General features: G+C 50.3%; 3 protein-coding genes across 7 annotated transcripts in view; 2 read left to right on the top strand and 1 right to left on the bottom strand.

The window, feature by feature from the left end:
* Positions 1 to 62: 62 nt before the first annotated feature.
* On the top strand, positions 63 to 1461 carry TAF10 (TATA-box binding protein associated factor 10). Its single transcript, XM_019036083.4, has 5 exons — positions 63 to 345; positions 485 to 639; positions 851 to 915; positions 1000 to 1114; positions 1292 to 1461. The coding sequence occupies exons 1-5, from the start codon at positions 114 to 116 to the stop codon at positions 1379 to 1381; spliced, it is 657 nt and encodes a 218-aa protein (XP_018891628.3). The 5' UTR covers positions 63 to 113; the 3' UTR covers positions 1382 to 1461.
* Positions 1431 to 8590, bottom strand: ILK (integrin linked kinase). 2 transcript variants are annotated; one of them, XM_004050599.5, is made up of 13 exons: positions 8488 to 8590; positions 7950 to 8084; positions 4098 to 4263; positions 3820 to 3915; positions 3519 to 3615; positions 3342 to 3425; positions 3153 to 3238; positions 2901 to 3010; positions 2670 to 2797; positions 2458 to 2579; positions 2268 to 2367; positions 2025 to 2155; positions 1431 to 1841 (listed from the first exon to the last, which is right to left on the bottom strand). In XM_004050599.5, exons 2-13 carry the CDS (start codon positions 8036 to 8038, stop codon positions 1692 to 1694), a joined length of 1359 nt encoding a protein of 452 aa, XP_004050647.1. In that variant the 5' UTR covers positions 8039 to 8084; positions 8488 to 8590; the 3' UTR covers positions 1431 to 1691. The 2 variants fall into 2 exon arrangements, with proteins under 2 accessions (XP_004050647.1, XP_055211263.1); XM_055355288.2 differs by lacking the exons at positions 3153 to 3238; positions 3519 to 3615; positions 8488 to 8590 and having other exon boundaries at positions 7950 to 8078.
* RRP8 (ribosomal RNA processing 8) overlaps positions 8585 to 16184 on the top strand; it is a 91053-nt gene continuing 83453 nt past the window's right edge. For 3 of the 4 annotated variants that reach the window (XR_008669546.2, XR_008669545.2, XM_055355287.2), the window contains exons 1-6: positions 8585 to 8906; positions 10089 to 10452; positions 10702 to 11155; positions 11250 to 11379; positions 11530 to 11636; positions 11723 to 11819. Coding sequence is in view for 2 of the 4 variants with exons in the window: in XM_055355287.2 (XP_055211262.2) it covers positions 8808 to 8906; positions 10089 to 10452; positions 10702 to 11155; positions 11250 to 11379; positions 11530 to 11636; positions 11723 to 11819 (1251 nt within the window). In the remaining 2 variants the exon portion in view is untranslated. Of the gene's footprint in view, positions 8907 to 10088; positions 10453 to 10701; positions 11156 to 11249; positions 11380 to 11529; positions 11637 to 11722; positions 11820 to 12039; positions 12384 to 16184 lie in introns of those variants that run through there. The other variant, XM_004050603.5, reaches the window with a different exon arrangement.

The following is a 16184-nucleotide window of genomic DNA, read 5'->3' as shown; positions in this document are numbered from 1 at the left end:
AGCACTAACAGAGACAGGCGGGGCGAGTCGTGGGCGCGTGACGTCACCCCGGGGTGTGCGCGGCGCGAGCGGAAGCGGAAGCGGCTCTGTTCGCCGCCTCTCCCACCGGCCCGATGAGCTGCAGCGGCTCCGGCGCGGACCCCGAGGCGGCGCCGGCCTCCGCCGCCTCGGCCCCGGGCCCGGCGCCCCCGGTCTCGGCTCCTGCCGCGCTGCCCTCCAGCACCGCCGCGGAGAACAAGGCCAGCCCCGCGGGGACAGCAGGGGGGCCTGGGGCTGGAGCAGCTGCTGGGGGCACGGGACCCTTGGCGGCGCGGGCCGGGGAGCCAGCTGAGCGGCGTGGGGCGGGTGAGGGCCGGGACGGGTGAGGGCGAGGGAAGCGTCTTGGACTGGGTCCAGCGGCGGGTGAGGGCAGAGGGTATAGACAGACCTAGCTGGGGCCCTGCGCCTCCCACCTCTGTGTCTCATTTTGCTGGTTCTCCTCCAGCTCCGGTGTCGGCGGGTGGCGCGGCGCCCCCGGAGGGGGCCATATCTAACGGGGTTTACGTACTGCCGAGCGCGGCCAACGGAGACGTGAAGCCCGTGGTGTCCAGCACGCCTTTGGTGGACTTCTTGATGCAGCTGGAAGATTACACGCCTACGGTGGGCTTCCGCCCGAACAAGGCCACCTAGCCTGCTGTCAAAACTTTCAGCCACATCGTGCTTTTCAGCGTTCTCTTACATTTGCTCCCCTAGTCGCTCTTCTGTGTTTGCCCTCTGCTCACCCAAACTGTGAGCTTCCTGATAACCAGGCCTATCCACTTCCCTCACCCTCCTCCCGCTCTGCTGACAGTTCTCTTAATTGATTTCTCAGATCCCAGATGCAGTGACTGGTTACTACCTGAACCGTGCTGGCTTTGAGGCCTCAGACCCACGCATGTGAGTAAACCCAGGGCAGGTTAGTTTTGGGTGCTTGTGCAGTATGTTGTCCATCTCCTTCTCATCTAAGTTTTTTCTCTCTAGAATTCGGCTCATCTCCTTAGCTGCCCAGAAATTCATCTCAGATATTGCCAATGATGCCCTACAGCACTGCAAAATGAAGGGCACAGCCTCCGGCAGCTCCCGGAGCAAGAGCAAGGTGTGAGGGGAGGCTTAATGAATCAGTAATTACCTTCCACAACAGTGAAGGCTTATCCTGCCACCCCTTTGGGGAAACTGAATCGTAGGGGAGGTGTAAGACTTACTCAGGGTCACCCATCTGGGATTGAAGTCCGGGATTCCTGTGCTCAGTTGGTGCTCTTCCCTCTTCCCTCAGGACCGCAAGTACACTCTAACCATGGAGGACTTGACCCCTGCCCTCAGCGAGTATGGCATCAATGTGAAGAAGCCGCACTACTTCACCTGAGCCACCCAACCTAAATGTACTTGTCTGTCCCCATGTCCCCACACCAGCCTGTTTTCATAATAAACTTTATTGTGACAGGCGGGGCTGATCCCTCCCATGTTGGGAGACACCATGTGGCAAGTGACAAAGCTCTGAGCCCGCCCCTCTTGGGGCCACAGTGGTAGGGATGGGGGAAGGGGATGGACCCCATGGCTGGGGTAGTACCATGACTGGAGGCGGGGGAGGCAACCAGAGGCCTGCTGCTTTGGGGAGGTGCATTCCCCCAACCATGTCCCGACACCTCTGGAGTTCAGGCAAGGACCTTCCAGTCCTACTTGTCCTGCATCTTCTCAAGGATAGGCACAATCATGTCAAATTTGGGTCGCTTTGCAGGGTCTTCATTCATGCAGATCTTCATGAGCTTACACACATGAGGGGAAATACCTGGTGGGATGGTAGGCCGAAGGCCTTCCAATGCCACCTGCGAATACAAGAAAAAAAGCAGCCTCACAATTTGAGTCTGTCATGTAGAGAGAAGCCACTGGCCCTTGGGACAGGATTACTGTATATCCGAACAAATATGTGAGGAGCCAAGGCCCACTACAGTTATTTTCACCATCACCAACCACTCCCGCAACACAAATGTATGCTGTTCTGCTCTCACCTTCATTCCAATCTCCATATTGGAGAGGTCAGCAAAGGGTACCTCCCGTGTCACCAGTTCCCACAGAAGCACTGCAAAACTCCACATGTCTGCTGAGCGTCTGTTTGTGTCTTCAGGCTTCTTCTGCAGAGCTGGAGAGATAGGGCTTGTCTGTTCTGGCCCCCTGGCCTGGCCTGTCTCTGCCCCCTTCCACTACTTCTGAGGTGGTCCTTTTTTACCTCCCGACATGATGACTTCACTCACCTTCAGGGGCTACCCAGGCAGGTGCATACATGCGACCAGGACATTGGAAAGAGAACTTGACATCAGCCATGCTAATTCGGGCAGTCATGTCCTCATCAATCTGAGGAAGAGAAAACAGATAGAAGGAGGTAAGTCATAGATAGGCAAAGGGCTTTTGGGGCCTGGGCCAGGAGTGAGCTTGTGGCCTCACCATTACACTACGGCTATTGAGTGCATGTCGTGGGATGAGGGGCTCTAGTGTGTGTAGGAAGGCCATGCCCCTTGCCATGTCCAAAGCAAACTTCACAGCCTGGCTCTGGTCCACGACGAAATCTGAGAGGAGGCAAGAGTCAAATAGTTCAGAGAGGCTCATGCACCCTCTCTGCCATTTCCTCCCCAAGGAAATTCAACATCCCTACTCACTGGTGCCTTCATGTAGCACATTGTAGAGGGATCCATATGGCATCCAGTGTGTGATGAGAGTAGGATGAGGAGCAGGTGGAGACTGGCAGGCACCTAGCACTGGGAGCACATTTGGATGCGAGAAAATCCTAGAAGAGGGAGGGAGTGGTTGAGACCCAGTACAAAAGATCTCTTTCAGTGCTATTTAGGGTTCCTTGGAACTAGCAGCTTCCAGGTTACGCCTTGCACTACCTGAGCCGGGGACACTCTTCATTGAAGTCCCTGCTCTTCCTTGTACTCCAGTCTCGAACCTTCAGCACCTTCACGACAATGTCATTGCCCTGCCAGCGGCCCTTCCATAGCTGCAGGACAGGTAGGGGTTAGGAGGCTTGAACTGTTGCTGCCACTTCCTTGCCCACTAACTGGAGGAAAAACTTAAAACAGGTACAAAGCAAGTAATTTATGGGGGTTTAGTGAGGGAAGGGCAAGAAGGGCAGGGGTCACCTCTCCAGAGTGATTCTCGTTGAGCTTCGTCAGGAAGTTAAGCTGTTTGAAGTCAATGCCAGAGTGTTTGTTCAGGGTTCCATTTCCTAAGAGTGTGGGCAGGTCAGGTACCCAGCTTCACCCTAACCCAGCCCCAAGAGGCCAGGATTATTTCCTTTTACAACCCTTCTTCCCACGGTGGTGACTCACGGGGCCGAGTGCGGGTGGTCCCCTTCCAGAATGTGTCCTTGTATGGAATACGGTTGAGATTCTGGCCCATCTTCTCTGCCCGCTCTAGGGAAGAAAAACAACCTGAGCTGTGGTACAGAGGGAGAAGACAGGTGGGAAGGGACGAGAGGACACAAGCTAGGGGATGGGGAGATGGACCTCGGAGAAGCTCTCTCAGGGGTGCTTTGGCTTTGTCCACAGGCATCTCTCCATACTTGTTACAGATGCTGACAAGGGCCCCATTTGCCACCAGGTCCTGGAATGAAAAGGCCATTATGATGAGAGCCACTGCTACCTCGCTGGCAGTCACTGAACCAACCATGAATGCACAAATGTAGAACTTAATCCTGTAAGTGTCACACAGTAGTACTGACAGAATGGGTTGAGGGTTCCAAAATCTCCCACCAAGGCTCAGACTTTACTTCCTACCCATCTCAGGAATTAAGGGCTGAGTACTCACCTCTGCCACTTGATCTTGGCCCCAAAAACAGGCATAGTGCAGGGGCACATTCCCATGTTCATTCACTGCATTGATGTCTGCCTTGTACTGCAATAGCTGGACCCCATGGCCAGACAAAAAGAAGAGGCAGAAAGTACAGTCAGTCCCAAATGAGATACTGGTGTCAGGGCATGGGAAAAGGGGGAAGAGTACACATACTTTCTACTGTATGTTACAGTGCCTGTGACTGACCCTCATGGCATGTATGTGATGTGGATGACGAAGGAGTTTGTACGTACCTTCTGTACAATATCACGGTGTCCATGACTGGCTGCCAGATGCAGGGGGGTGTCATCCCCACGGTTCATTACATTGATCCGTGCCCCCCGCATGATCAACATCTCAACCACAGCAGAGCGGCCCTCTCGGCAGGCCCAGTGCAAGGGGGAGAAGCCATGATCGTCCCTTTGAGGAAGGGGCAATGGTCATTGAGCTGGAGGTGGGATGGGGCAAAGGTTTTGATTCCTGAAAAACTGATAATTACATACTCTCTGGGAAGGCTTACCTCTCTAGGACTTTGATTCTCATTCATGCCAGCAACTCCCAAAGCTGTCCATTTCAGACCTTCCCCTGAGCTTCAAACCAAACCAACCACCTAGATATCTCAACAACCTCTATAAAAAAATGTGTTATCTTCACCATATCCCACATCTCATTTCCTTAGGTGGTAGTGCTCTTCCCCTGGTTTCTCTTGCACCCCTTCTGCAACATCTATTGGTACTTTCTGTTTTCCACCACATCTTATATATCCCCTACTTCAGCACTTGCTGCACTGGACTGTAAAAATCTGTTAATGGACTGTCTTGTCTGTTCGACTTTTAAGTTTCTTGAGGGAATGGATTGACAGCAGCTGTTCAGTGCATGTTAGTGGGGGAGAAGGGTGTCTTGGAGAAGGCAGGCCACAACTTATAGAAGAGGGAACAAACTTACTATTTGGCTCTGGTACTGAAACTAACATCTAAAAATGGAATGGAATTTAAGTGATGTTTTGGAAGGGTTTATGTTGAAAAGGAGAAATGCTTTTGACTACTGATGAGGTAGATAACAAACCACCATGCAAAGCAGGATTCCCCTACTTAGCAATCCTGTGCATAGAAAACAGAAGAAAATGAGAATGGCTGTTTTGGGATTAAAACTATACCTGATTTTTTTCTTTTCCAAGAAATATGTATTTTATAAAGTAAAATAAGTATACAAACAAAACAAAACAATTGGTTTGGAGCTGGGCCTGCCTGACAGCCTGGGGCCATAAAAGGAAATTCCCTCTAGTTCGGGGCTGCAGATTCAAGGGGCGGAGCAGGGGGCGGTCCGTGGTCTGGGCCAGCAGCCTCCGGATGCCTTAGTGTTGTGGTCACTTCCTGTGTGCGACTCTAGGCAAGGCCTGGAGCTGATCAGGGGTCTGGCCATCCAGATGCCCCTACAGCTGAAGGGGTTGGGGGGTGTGGCCTTTAAGTTAATCATTTTCCTCCACAACTTGCTCGCATCTGCTAACACAGAAATAGCCAAAAGCTTTTCCTTGAGATGGGATTATCCCCAGGAAGCATTACGCCCCCTGTTTATCAGTTGGTCTTGCCTCCTAGACCTTTAATTTGTGCCCTGACTTATCAGCTTCCAGTACTGCCTGTGGCACCAGGGCAGGCCAAACTCGGGGGGCAAAAGTATGGGCACAAGGGTTCTGTTCACTATCAGGCTGCCTGCCACCTCAGGGCCTGGACTTCTATCTCAAGGAGACCTGCAAGGAATTAACCCCCTCTTCATATCCAGCATATAGCCAGCTTAGGCCCCCATACTTTACTCCTCAAACCAGCACCACAACCTTCCAGTTTCATTAATTCCAGCCCTTTTCCTTCTGGCAGCATCTTCCTAGAGTCTTCCTAGACCCAGCTAGAGTCTTCCTAGATGCTAGGCCCACTGGGCAACTGCCTAAGCCTGTATTTCCTCACCAACAAAATAGTAACAGTGCTTACTGTCTTTATCAGGGTACCCTTTGAGAACTGTATGAAAAATGGAACAAATGACTTTGCAAAGTATTAAAGAGAAATAGTGTAGAACCTAATGGGAACCAGTGAAGTCTAGACTAAGATGACAGGTGATCCTGACCTGTCAAACCTAAAAACTAAACTCCACCAATTTTAAAAAATAAAGAATTTGAATTTGCCACCCTGAGTCACCATCACTACTGCTCTTCTTGCCTTCCTATCTCAGCCAACCTTGTAGAACTGCTGTACATTCACTTTCACTATTTGCTCACCTCTCAACGTTTGTTTTCTTTTTCTTTTTTGAGACAGAGTCTTGCTCTGTGGCCCAGGCTGGAGGGCAGTGGCATGATCTTGGCTCACTGCAGCCTCTGCTTCCCGGGTTCAAGCAGTTCTCCTGCCTCAGCCTCCGAGTAGCTGGAATTACAGGCGCAAGCCACCATGCCTGGCTAATTTTTGTATTTTTAGTAGAGACAGAGTTTCACCATGTTGGTCAGGCTGGTCTCGAACTCCTGACCTCGTGATCCCCCAGCCTCGGCCTCCCAAAATGCTGGGATTACAGGCATGAGCCACCGCACCCGGCCTGCTTTTCAATCTGCCACAAATCTGCTGTATTGAGAGCAGAGATTATGTCAGATTCTGGACTCAAGCACCCAGCACAGAAGGTGTTCATCATAGTGCCTTAAATTAAGGAACCCAATGTAGTCTGATTTCTTCACCCATTATTCTGAAACAACACTCACAGATGGTCAAATACATCCTAACTGCACATTGAGGGGAACAACAGACACTGGGGCCTACCAGAGTGGGGTGGATAGGAAGAGGGAGAGGATCAGGAAAAATAACTAATGGGGACTATGGCTTAATACCTGGGTGATGAAATGATCTGCACAACAAACCTCCATGACACGAGTTTACCCATCCAACAAACCTGCACATGTACCCCTTAACTTAAAAAAAAACCCAACTGTAAATTCTATGGCTACTTTAAAATATTAATGTTCTTTGATCTCTCAGTAGCCTGTACTGCTGTTGACCACCTCCCCTTCATTAAAACATTCTCTTCTGTAAGCTTTACTCACACATTTTCCTATTTCTTTTTCAACTTCCAGTTGCTCCTTTTCTGTCGTGCAGGCTTCCTGTCCCCTGACCTCTTGCCTTCCACTCTCCTGAGACATTCTCCTTCACAACCACGTCTTCAAGTATCATCTATATATATGATATATATATGCTATCTATATGCTGATAGCTCTCAAATCTGTGTCTCCAAGTCAGATTCCTCCCCTGAATTGCAAATCTGCATAACCAACAACACACTCAACATTTCCACCTTGCTGCATTGTCACCTTAACTTTAACATGTCCAAAATAAAATGCCTCATCCTCCAGTTTTCTCCATCTCAGTAAAAACAACCAAGTTCCCAAGCCAGAACCCTGGTCCTCATCTTTGTCCCTACTCACTCCCCACACCAAGTTCCACAATTCTTCGTCCTAAAGACTTCTGGAATTTGATCACTTCTCTTTTTCACTCACCCTAATTCTAGTCCAAGACATCATTACTTCTACGATGAACTAGGCAATTGCCTCCTTTCCACCTGCTCGTCACAAAGCATCCAAGATGATACCGAAAAATGAACAATCTCATTATGTCACTATACAGCTTTAAAACCTTGCTTTTAAAATAAAGACCTTCTTATAGCCTAAATATGCTTGCATGATCTGGCTGATCCTTGGAGACCTCTACAGTCTTATGTCCTGTTCTTTTCCTCTTGTACCCAATGCTCCGACCCACAGAGATCATCTATCCTCCAGCCATATGGAACTCCAGACAATTTCCTGTTCTCTCTGCTCTGTGCCTTGCCCCCTAGCCTTTGGCCATGCAGTCTACTGAGGCTGGAAAGCTCTCTGTAGCCTCTGCCTGTGAAACTGTTATTCTGCAGTCAAGATTCAGCTCAAACTGCGTCCTCTGTGAAAACCCTCTGCCCCCCACAGGCTATGCTTAGCACTCATTACACTGGCTAGCAAAGGCAGCCGCTACCACCAGACATGAGCACTCCACTCCACGTAGCCAGGAGATCTCTAGCCTTCCTCTCATCCACCAACCGTTTCAGCTCACCCCTGGTTGAGGTCGTTCTCCGTGTTGTCCAGCCACAGGCGAACGGCGACTGCGTTGCCCTCCCGGCACTGAGTGAAAATGTCGTCCATAGCAGCGTCCCGGCGCCGAGTCCCCTGGATTGGGGAAGCCTGAGGACTGTGGAGTGATCCAGGGAAGGAGGATGAACCCCAAGCTTTATCCTCTACAGGAGAGAAGTGTTTGTGTTGGGGGTAGGGGGCCTGAGCTGCGTCCCCGGCTAGTGGGGGTCTGTGAAGGCGTTCGGGGCTGCGGGATGATCCCTGGCTGTGTCCTCTAGACGCGAGGTAAAGGCGGGTCAGGGTGGGCAGGGGGTGACGAAGAGGTAGTGTCTGCTGAACGGATGTCCGAGAGCAGGCAACTAGACCCTATCCGCGAACAGAGTTGGGGGAAGTGGGGAGGTTCAGGCTCCGTATACTCTGGGAGAGGGGACCGGGGGTCCTCCCCAGGGTTGGCTCCGTTCCTTACTTGGAACTCAGGAGAAGTGAGGGGTGACAGGGGTCGCGGGTCCTCTCGCACTCACCGGGACTCGGGCTGCAGGATCCTTCTCCGGGGAACTCCCGTCCGGCCGCGCCCGCAGCCCGCCGCCGGCCCCGCCCCGCCCGTGGCGCTCTTGGGCAGCGCGGGCCTCCGTCCCTCCCCTCCCACCGCCTCCCTGCCCTTCTAGCCGCGCCTGGCTAAACTCGATGGTTCGCTGCGCCGCGCCGGCCGCTCTAGCAACCCCTGGCTGTCACGCTTTGGTTTCCGGGTCGGTTCTGGCAGGTCTGAGCGCTCCGACTTCCAGAGGAGCGCTGTGCACGTGGAGAAGAGCGGGGACTCGGCGACCCTGCCCTCCCGACCCTCATGTTCGAAGAGCCTGAGTGGGCCGAGGCGGCCCCAGTAGCCGCGGGCCTTGGGCCCGTAATCTCACGACCTCCGCCTGCGGCCGCCTCGCAAAACAAGGTGAGTGACTCGCAGGGGCAATGGGAGCTGTTTCAGGCCGCGAAGCGGACATTGGTGGATCCCAGCGCTGTGTGTATTGCGGGGAGGGACACCTGTGGCACCGTTAAGGGCGAGTCCTGATGTGAAGATCCGAGAACTTCCAAAAGAAACTGACGTTGGGTCAGAGAGAGTTGTTGAGTAGAAGTTGGTGAGGCGAAGAGGGTTCTTCAGACAGGAAAAAGTACGTACAAGGGCCCTGGGACAAGAGAGCGTGTTCTGTTAGAGTCACAAACACAAGTGATCCTTGTGGTTGAAATACATAGTAAATGAAAGGGGATGCGTTCAAGTTCAAGAGGTAGAAGTTTTGCGTATATTGAGAATAGAAGCCAGTGAAAGGTTTTAAGCAATGGAATTATTTCTTCAGATTTGTATTTTGAAAGGGTCGTTGGTTACAGTGTGGAGGATGGATTGGAGACAGTAAGAGTTGTCAGTATCATTGTTCAAAGGAGGGTGTGGGAAACTTAGAATCAGGGTAAGTGCCTGGCCTAGGATTACCTGGTAGGACTGCAACACAGAATCAGCCTTCCCGACAATACATCTTCTCCTTTGAGCCTTTGCAGATGTGAGGGCCCTGCTTCCTCAGGCTTTTCTTACCCTTCAGTCTGCCTCCAACATGGAATCGGCCTGCTTTGTTTCCTCCTTTTTCATCCCCTAGCCCCATTACCATTGTCCAAGCCGCTGGCCTCTCTGTCTGCAATTTCTCCCCTTCAGTTTGTTTTCTACACTGCAGCTAGAGACATGTTAAATATTTAATATACGTGTGTGATCGTGTGTCTCCTGTGTTCAGAAGCCTCCTTACCTCTTACAGAAATGTATCAGCTCTAAGCAAAAGCTCAAGGTGAAGGGTTGGAATTCCTGGTCTCTGGCCTCGGTCTTGTTGCTTGTGGCCTTTGCATTTTCCTTTGGGGAAACCTCCATTAGCTCATTTACACATTGAAGAAAGTGGGATAGGTGGTTTCTCTGCTCTCCAGCTTCCCAGAAGTTGGGGTGGTGACATAAAAGTTCTTCTGGGTTCTGGCAGGCTTGACTGGGAAGAATTCAGATGCTTCTGCCAGTCTGAATCAGGTCCACATCTCTCCCTTCTTGTTCTCCAGGCCTCATCCATTCTCTTTAGGCCCACTGTCATCCCCTGTTTTCCTCCAGGGCTCCAAGCGCCGCCAGCTCTTGGCCACATTACGGGCCCTAGAGGCAGCATCTCTTTCCCAGCATCCCCCCAGCCTATGTATAAGTGACTCTGAGGAGGAGGAGGAGGAAAGGAAGAAGAAATGCCCCAAAAAGGCATCATTTGCCAGTGCCTCGGCTGAAGTAGGGAAGAAAGGGAAGAAGAAATGTCAAAAACAGGGCCCACCTTGCAGTGACTCTGAGGAAGAAGTAGAAAGGAAGAAGAAATGCCACAAACAGGCTCTTGTTGGCAGTGACTCTGCTGAAGATGAGAAAAGAAAGAGGAAATGCCAGAAACATGCCCCTATAAATTCAGCCCAGCACCTGGACAATGTTGACCAAACAGGTACCATTGGATGTGTATATGTGTGCGTGTTGGTGTGTGTGTGTCGGAGGGTCAGCTGGTTCTACATACAAGAGTGATTATCCACTGCCATTAGGATTGGGGCTAATGGTGTACTCAGGCAATAAGAAGTACTTCTATGCAGGCCACAGTCACGATCTCAAAGACAGAGGTATGGCTGGGATGACTGGCCGTGACTCTGAATGTAAGAGATCTTGCCTCATGTGCACCTTCCCGTCTCCCTCCCTGTAGGTCCCAAAGCCTGGAAGGGTAGTACTACAAATGATCCACCAAAGCAAAGCCCTGGGTCCACTTCCCCTAAACCCCCTCATACGTTAAGCCGCAAGCAGTGGCGGAACCGGCAAAAGAACAAGAGAAGATGTAAGAACAAGTTTCAGCCACCTCAGGTGCCAGACCAGGCTCCAGCTGAGGCCCCCACAGAGAAGACAGAGGTGCCTCCTGTTCCCAGGACAGACAGCCATGAGGCTCGGGCAGGGGCTTTGCGGGCCCGCATGGCACAGCGGCTGGATGGGGCCCGATTTCGCTACCTCAATGAACAGTTGTACTCAGGGCCCAGCAGTGCTGCACAGCGTCTCTTCCAGGAAGACCCTGAGGCTTTTCTTCTCTACCACCGCGGCTTCCAGAGCCAAGTGAAGAAGTGGCCACTGCAGCCAGTGGACCGCATCGCCAGGGATCTTCGCCAGCGGTGAATGGGGGTCAGGGACTGTGAGAAGCCATGTGGTGGGTCAGTCATAGGCTCAGATCAGACCAATATGTGACCCTTGCCTTCCACTTCTCAGGCCTGCATCCCTAGTGGTGGCTGACTTCGGCTGTGGGGATTGCCGCTTGGCTTCAAGTATCCGGAACCCTGTGCATTGCTTTGACTTGGCTTCTCTGGACCCTAGGGTCACTGTGTGTGACATGGCCCAGGTAAACCCCTATGTTATCTGGCTTGTGCTCTAGGCCCAACCTCCGTATGCTAATCTCTAACCCTTCCTTCCCCTTTCCCATCCTGGTATCTCAGTGCTGGCTTTCTTCTTCTGCACTGTGTGCCTTATACAACACTCTCACTCTCCACAGGTTCCTCTGGAGGATGAGTCTGTGGATGTGGCTGTGTTTTGCCTTTCACTGATGGGAACCAACATCAGGGACTTCCTAGAGGAGGCAAATAGAGTACTGAAGCCAGGGTAAGAGCCCCCAGGACACAGATGCATGTATGTATGTGTGCATGCATGAGTCTGTGCACTTACACAGAACTTTCTGTCTTTCTCAGGGGTCTCCTGAAAGTGGCTGAGGTCAGCAGCCGCTTTGAGGATGTTCGAACCTTTCTGCGGGCTGTGACCAAGCTAGGCTTCAAGATTGTCTCCAAGGTGAGGGCCCCAAGACGTCTGTACCTGTTTTTGTCTCATGTGGCCCTTTTCAGGGTACTGGTCTTCAGGAAGGAGGCTTTAGGCACAGGAACAGACGTTTTGCTCCCCAACGGAAGTGGGAGCCCTGGGAAGCTTTCTGAGCAGAGGCAGTACATAGAGGGAGGTGTTTTAAGGAGTTGGGATGAGGATTTGGTTCTCACTGGGTCTTTTCTGCCCCTAGGACCTGACCAACAGCCATTTCTTCTTGTTTGATTTCCAAAAGACTGGGCCCCCTCTGGTAGGGCCCAAGGCTCAGCTTTCAGGCCTGCAGCTTCAGCCATGTCTCTACAAGCGCAGGTGACCTCTGGATCTTCCTTGAAAGGGGAGGCAGATCTCAAACTCCAGGCTCAGAACTGTGAAGACTGTTTCCAGCCTGGCTGTGAGCCAAGACCTGGTTCCTGGTGGACCCCGAGGACAAAGTGTGATAAAACCTCTGGCTCAGACTTGCTCTACTGAAGGCTTCTTGGTTATAAGATGCATAAAGTCATTGGGGCTAGCTAAACAATAAAGAGTTTATTGTGAGAACATGGGGATATCTGTTTCATGACACTCCAGGTGTTATGAAAACTAGATGGTTTGGAATTCAAGGCATCTTTAGGTTTTGCTCTTCTTTCCAACTAAGAAGCCACATGGCCTTCCTGTCCTGCCATCTCCACTCTGCTGTCATCTGATCTGTCTACAGATCAGCTTCCTCTGCTCACCCATAGCTTCTGCTCCTTCAGCTTCAGTTTGCCCAGGCCTTCAAGGTTGCAGACAGGCAGCTGTTGCTGCTTGACTCTGAGGCAACTGGTTGTCCACCAACATCTTGGCTCAAGACATCAGTCTGAGCCACCAACTTGAGACTGTTTGGTTGTCCCCATACCGAGCGTTTCTAGTGGTTTATCTTTCCGCTCTCCCCTCATCTCCATCTTTGGAACCATATAGCATCAAGCCACTCCCAACACCTATTATCCTGTGGGACTTTGGGATGTTTATAGCCGAGAGCACAGATTTTGGAATCAGGTAGACCTGGATTTAATTCTTTGCCTGCTACCCAGAGGCACTTAAAGTCATTTAATCTCTGTATATCACATTCCTCATTTGGAAAATGGTAGAATTTTTGTCTTGCAGGGTGGTTGTGTGGGTTAACTGGAGAAATCTGTAGCCAGGGCTGGGAACATAGGAGGTGCTCAGTAAACTAGCTATGACTATTATGTGTTGTAAGCCTTATTGTTTTTTGAAGATCTTCCCTAGGCTAGTTGGAGGCTGAGGGGTAAAGAATGGATTTGTTGACTAAGGAAGCCTCTGGGAGAGGCTAGACCTTTCAACAGGCTTACTTCATAGGCTATTTAATGACTTTTAATAGATTCTGAGCTTCTGTCCTTGGAGGGGTAGTGAGGGAGCTGGGTCTCTGTTCATAAACAACTTGTTGATGCCGTGTGGGCTTGGGGGCATTGGGCTGTTCATTGGCGGAAGAGTCTGTCCACTATCTCTGCCTTGCAGTGGACTCAGATCAGTATGTCCTGGGAAAGCTATAGGCAAGGTGCTGAGGGAAGGTGAGTTTGAATGATAGATTCTAGGCCTCCCCCAAAAGGTATCTGCCATGTGCCCAGGTATAAAGATATGGCCTCTTGTACTTGTTTCCAGGAATACCTGACAGTACCCATTGGGAGATCATAGGTTCTATGCCCTGAGCCAGTTGGATGCCTCTAATAAGGGGATGGAGGTTTTGAAACAGGCTGTAGTCCAGAGGGCATGTTTGGAGGCTGGGCTGTGAATCATTAGGCAGGCACTACACAGTGCCTCTACACGTACTGTTCTTTCTGCTGGATATTCATCGGACTGGCAGTTTGCTCATCTTTCCGAACAGCCTAGTTGTTTCCTATTCTACTCCCAAAGCAAAATCAGTTCTTCATCTGTACTCTCAAAGTACTATGTGAAGAGTGCTACTTCAGCTTCTAAATATTGCATTGTGATTCCTTTGTGCATTTGGCTGCAGTTTTCTCAAGCCATATTTATCTTTGTATTCCCGGAGCTTGTCATTTGAGATATAGCCAGTGTACTTATTCACCTAGGGAGAGATAAGGAATGACAGGGTCCAGTTGAGTGGGATAGATGAGAACAGGGGTGTTATAGAAACCCAGGTACTAGGGCACAAGATGAGGGCACTGTTGACTAGTCATGATGGAAGAAGTAGGCAGACAGGAGAACTTCATTAGGTAGAATTGGTGGGATGTTGAGGTTGGTAAGAGAGGAATCTGAAGTAAGTTCCAGGTTGCCCAACTGTGGGTAGGCTGGTGATGCCATTCAAAGTGTTGGATTTTAGGAAGTGGGACATGCGTGAAATCTGTGCTGGGGGTCTGGGAGTCAGCAGCCTAGAGGTGGTAATTAAAGTCAGAATAGATGAGATATTCAGGGTAAGATAATGAGAAGAGAAAATGGCTCAGAATAGAACTGAGGCGCATGTCATGGATGGGTAAAGGAAAATGAAGCAGTAAAGGTGATGGAAGAGGAGAAGGTTCACCTAGAGATGTAGGAGTAAAACCAGGAGAGTTAATTTTTTTTTTTTTTTTTTTTTTTTTTTAAGACAGAGTCTTGCTCTGTGGCCCAGGCTGGAATGCGGTGGCGTGATCTCAGGTCACTGAAACCTCTGCCTCCTGGTTCAAGCACTTCTCCTGCCTCAGCCTCCCGAGTAGCTGGGAATACAGGCACATGCCACCACGCCCAGCTAATTTTTGTATTTTTAGTAGTGATGGGGTTTCACCATGTTGGCCAGGCTGGTCTCGAACTCCTGACCTCGAGTGATCGGCCTGCCTCGGCTTCCCGAAGTGCTGGGATTACAGGCGTGAGCCACTGTGCCCAGCCAGTGTTTTTTTTTTTTTTTTTTTTTTATGGGAGGATGGGCAGGTTGTTAGCTGTCGAGTGCTATTGAGATGAGAGAGAACTCAGAATGCAGTGGGGTAAGGATTGCTGAGTAATGTGGAGGGCCTGTTTGAGGTAAATGGCAGTGGTAAGAGGTTGCTCCATTATGAAAGCCCTCTTCCAGAGTTCCTGATAGGGCCGCACAAGTTCATTTCTGATTGCTTTGATTTTTTTTCAGGGAAGCAGGAAGCCAGTTTATCATTTGAGAGTGAGAATAGGGGAGAGGAAATATCTTCCAGGCCCACAGTGCATAGAAATACCCAGTCAGGGCAAAATGATTTATCTGCTTGCCTCTCCTCATCACTTGGGCCCGGAGCAATCAGCAGTGATTAGGTAGAGAGGAGCCGAGGAGAGCGAAGAGCATACCAGTCACTCTTCCCTTTCCCAGTGCAGGCTCCTAGACTTAGCTGGGGCAGAGCTGGGAGAGGAAAAAGGGATTTAAAACCGCAACAGGTGCAGATTATTGTTACACAGGATTAGACATTCTAATTAATTGAGATTATGTTTGTTCCTTAAACTGATCACAGGACTATCTATTAAGAACATCACAACCTCGCTGCAGCTTTTCTCCATAGCAGGGAGAGTACCTCCCAGTGAATAAAATTTGGAGGGTGGTAAGAGACAAGAATAAAATTGGGTTTGGTTATCCGTGCCTCATGCTTGTTCAGCATCCCTTTGAGAGTTCTCCAAATAAATAGTTACTGCTTCTGTAGTTATTGGTGTGCTCCAGCTTCTGTTCCCATAATATAGTCCAGTCCTAAGGGAACACAGTTCTAAAAGAAACAACATGATCTTGGCAGAGACACCGCTCAGCTCCAAACCCAACCATTTATGTAACTGCACAAAACTCTCTACAGCTTTTCACAGAGACCAGTAATTAGAACCTTTCATCCCCTGGTCATCCTCCTTCCCAGGTGAATTCTCTGACCAGCCATCTGGTTTTAGGATACCCAACTCCTGCAGTAACTGCCTTGCTGGTGGTCTCATTGCTTCTACTCATGTCCCTGAAGCAGTTAATTTTCCACACAGCCATGTGATCTTTTTAAAATGTAAATCAGCTTATGTCACTTCCCTGCTTAAAATCCTTCAATGGATTCTCACTGCCTCGAGAACAAAAGAAAAACTTTTCAGGCCCTGTGTGATCTTGCCCAGGCCTCCGTCACCATCACCATCTGCATCTTAACCCACTCCTCCCCTTTCACAAAACTCCAGCCACACAGACTTGCTTTTTATTCCTCAAGCTTTCCAAACTGTTTCTACTGAGAGTCTTTGCACATGCTCCATCTTCCTTGAATACTCTTTCCCCAGTGAGCTCATTTTCATCTTCCTGAATTCATACCACTATTACCTTTGCTTCTGTGGAAGAAACTGGCCAGATGCTCACCCAAATGTCCTCTTTCTGGACACAGGTAAACTGCATTTCCC

Source organism: Gorilla gorilla, chromosome 9 (assembly GCF_029281585.2).
Source record: "Gorilla gorilla gorilla isolate KB3781 chromosome 9, NHGRI_mGorGor1-v2.1_pri, whole genome shotgun sequence".
In the NCBI taxonomy this organism is placed as follows: domain Eukaryota; kingdom Metazoa; phylum Chordata; class Mammalia; order Primates; family Hominidae; genus Gorilla; species Gorilla gorilla.
The sequence above is the reverse complement of the archived record's forward strand: the minus strand, read 5'-3'. Positions and strand labels throughout refer to the sequence as shown.

What these genes read in the sequence shown, in the direction of transcription:
- TAF10 (XM_019036083.4), top strand. Translation starts at nt 114, where the DNA reads ATGAGCTGCAGCGGCTCCGGCGCGGACCCCGAGGCGGCGCCGGCCTCC. An exon ending in AGCTGAGCGGCGTGGGGCGG is followed by an intron (nt 346 to 484) that starts GTGAGGGCCGGG and finishes GTTCTCCTCCAG; the next exon opens with CTCCGGTGTCGGCGGGTGGC. An exon ending in TGGAAGATTACACGCCTACG is followed by an intron (nt 640 to 850) that starts GTGGGCTTCCGC and finishes TTGATTTCTCAG; the next exon opens with ATCCCAGATGCAGTGACTGG.
- ILK (XM_004050599.5), bottom strand. Translation starts at nt 8,038, where the DNA reads ATGGACGACATTTTCACTCAGTGCCGGGAGGGCAACGCAGTCGCCGTT. An exon ending in GAAGAGTGTCCCCGGCTCAG is followed by an intron (nt 2,798 to 2,900) that starts GTAGTGCAAGGC and finishes TCCCTCTTCTAG; the next exon opens with GATTTTCTCGCATCCAAATG. An exon ending in TGTGCTACATGAAGGCACCA is followed by an intron (nt 2,580 to 2,669) that starts GTGAGTAGGGAT and finishes GCCTCCTCTCAG; the next exon opens with ATTTCGTCGTGGACCAGAGC.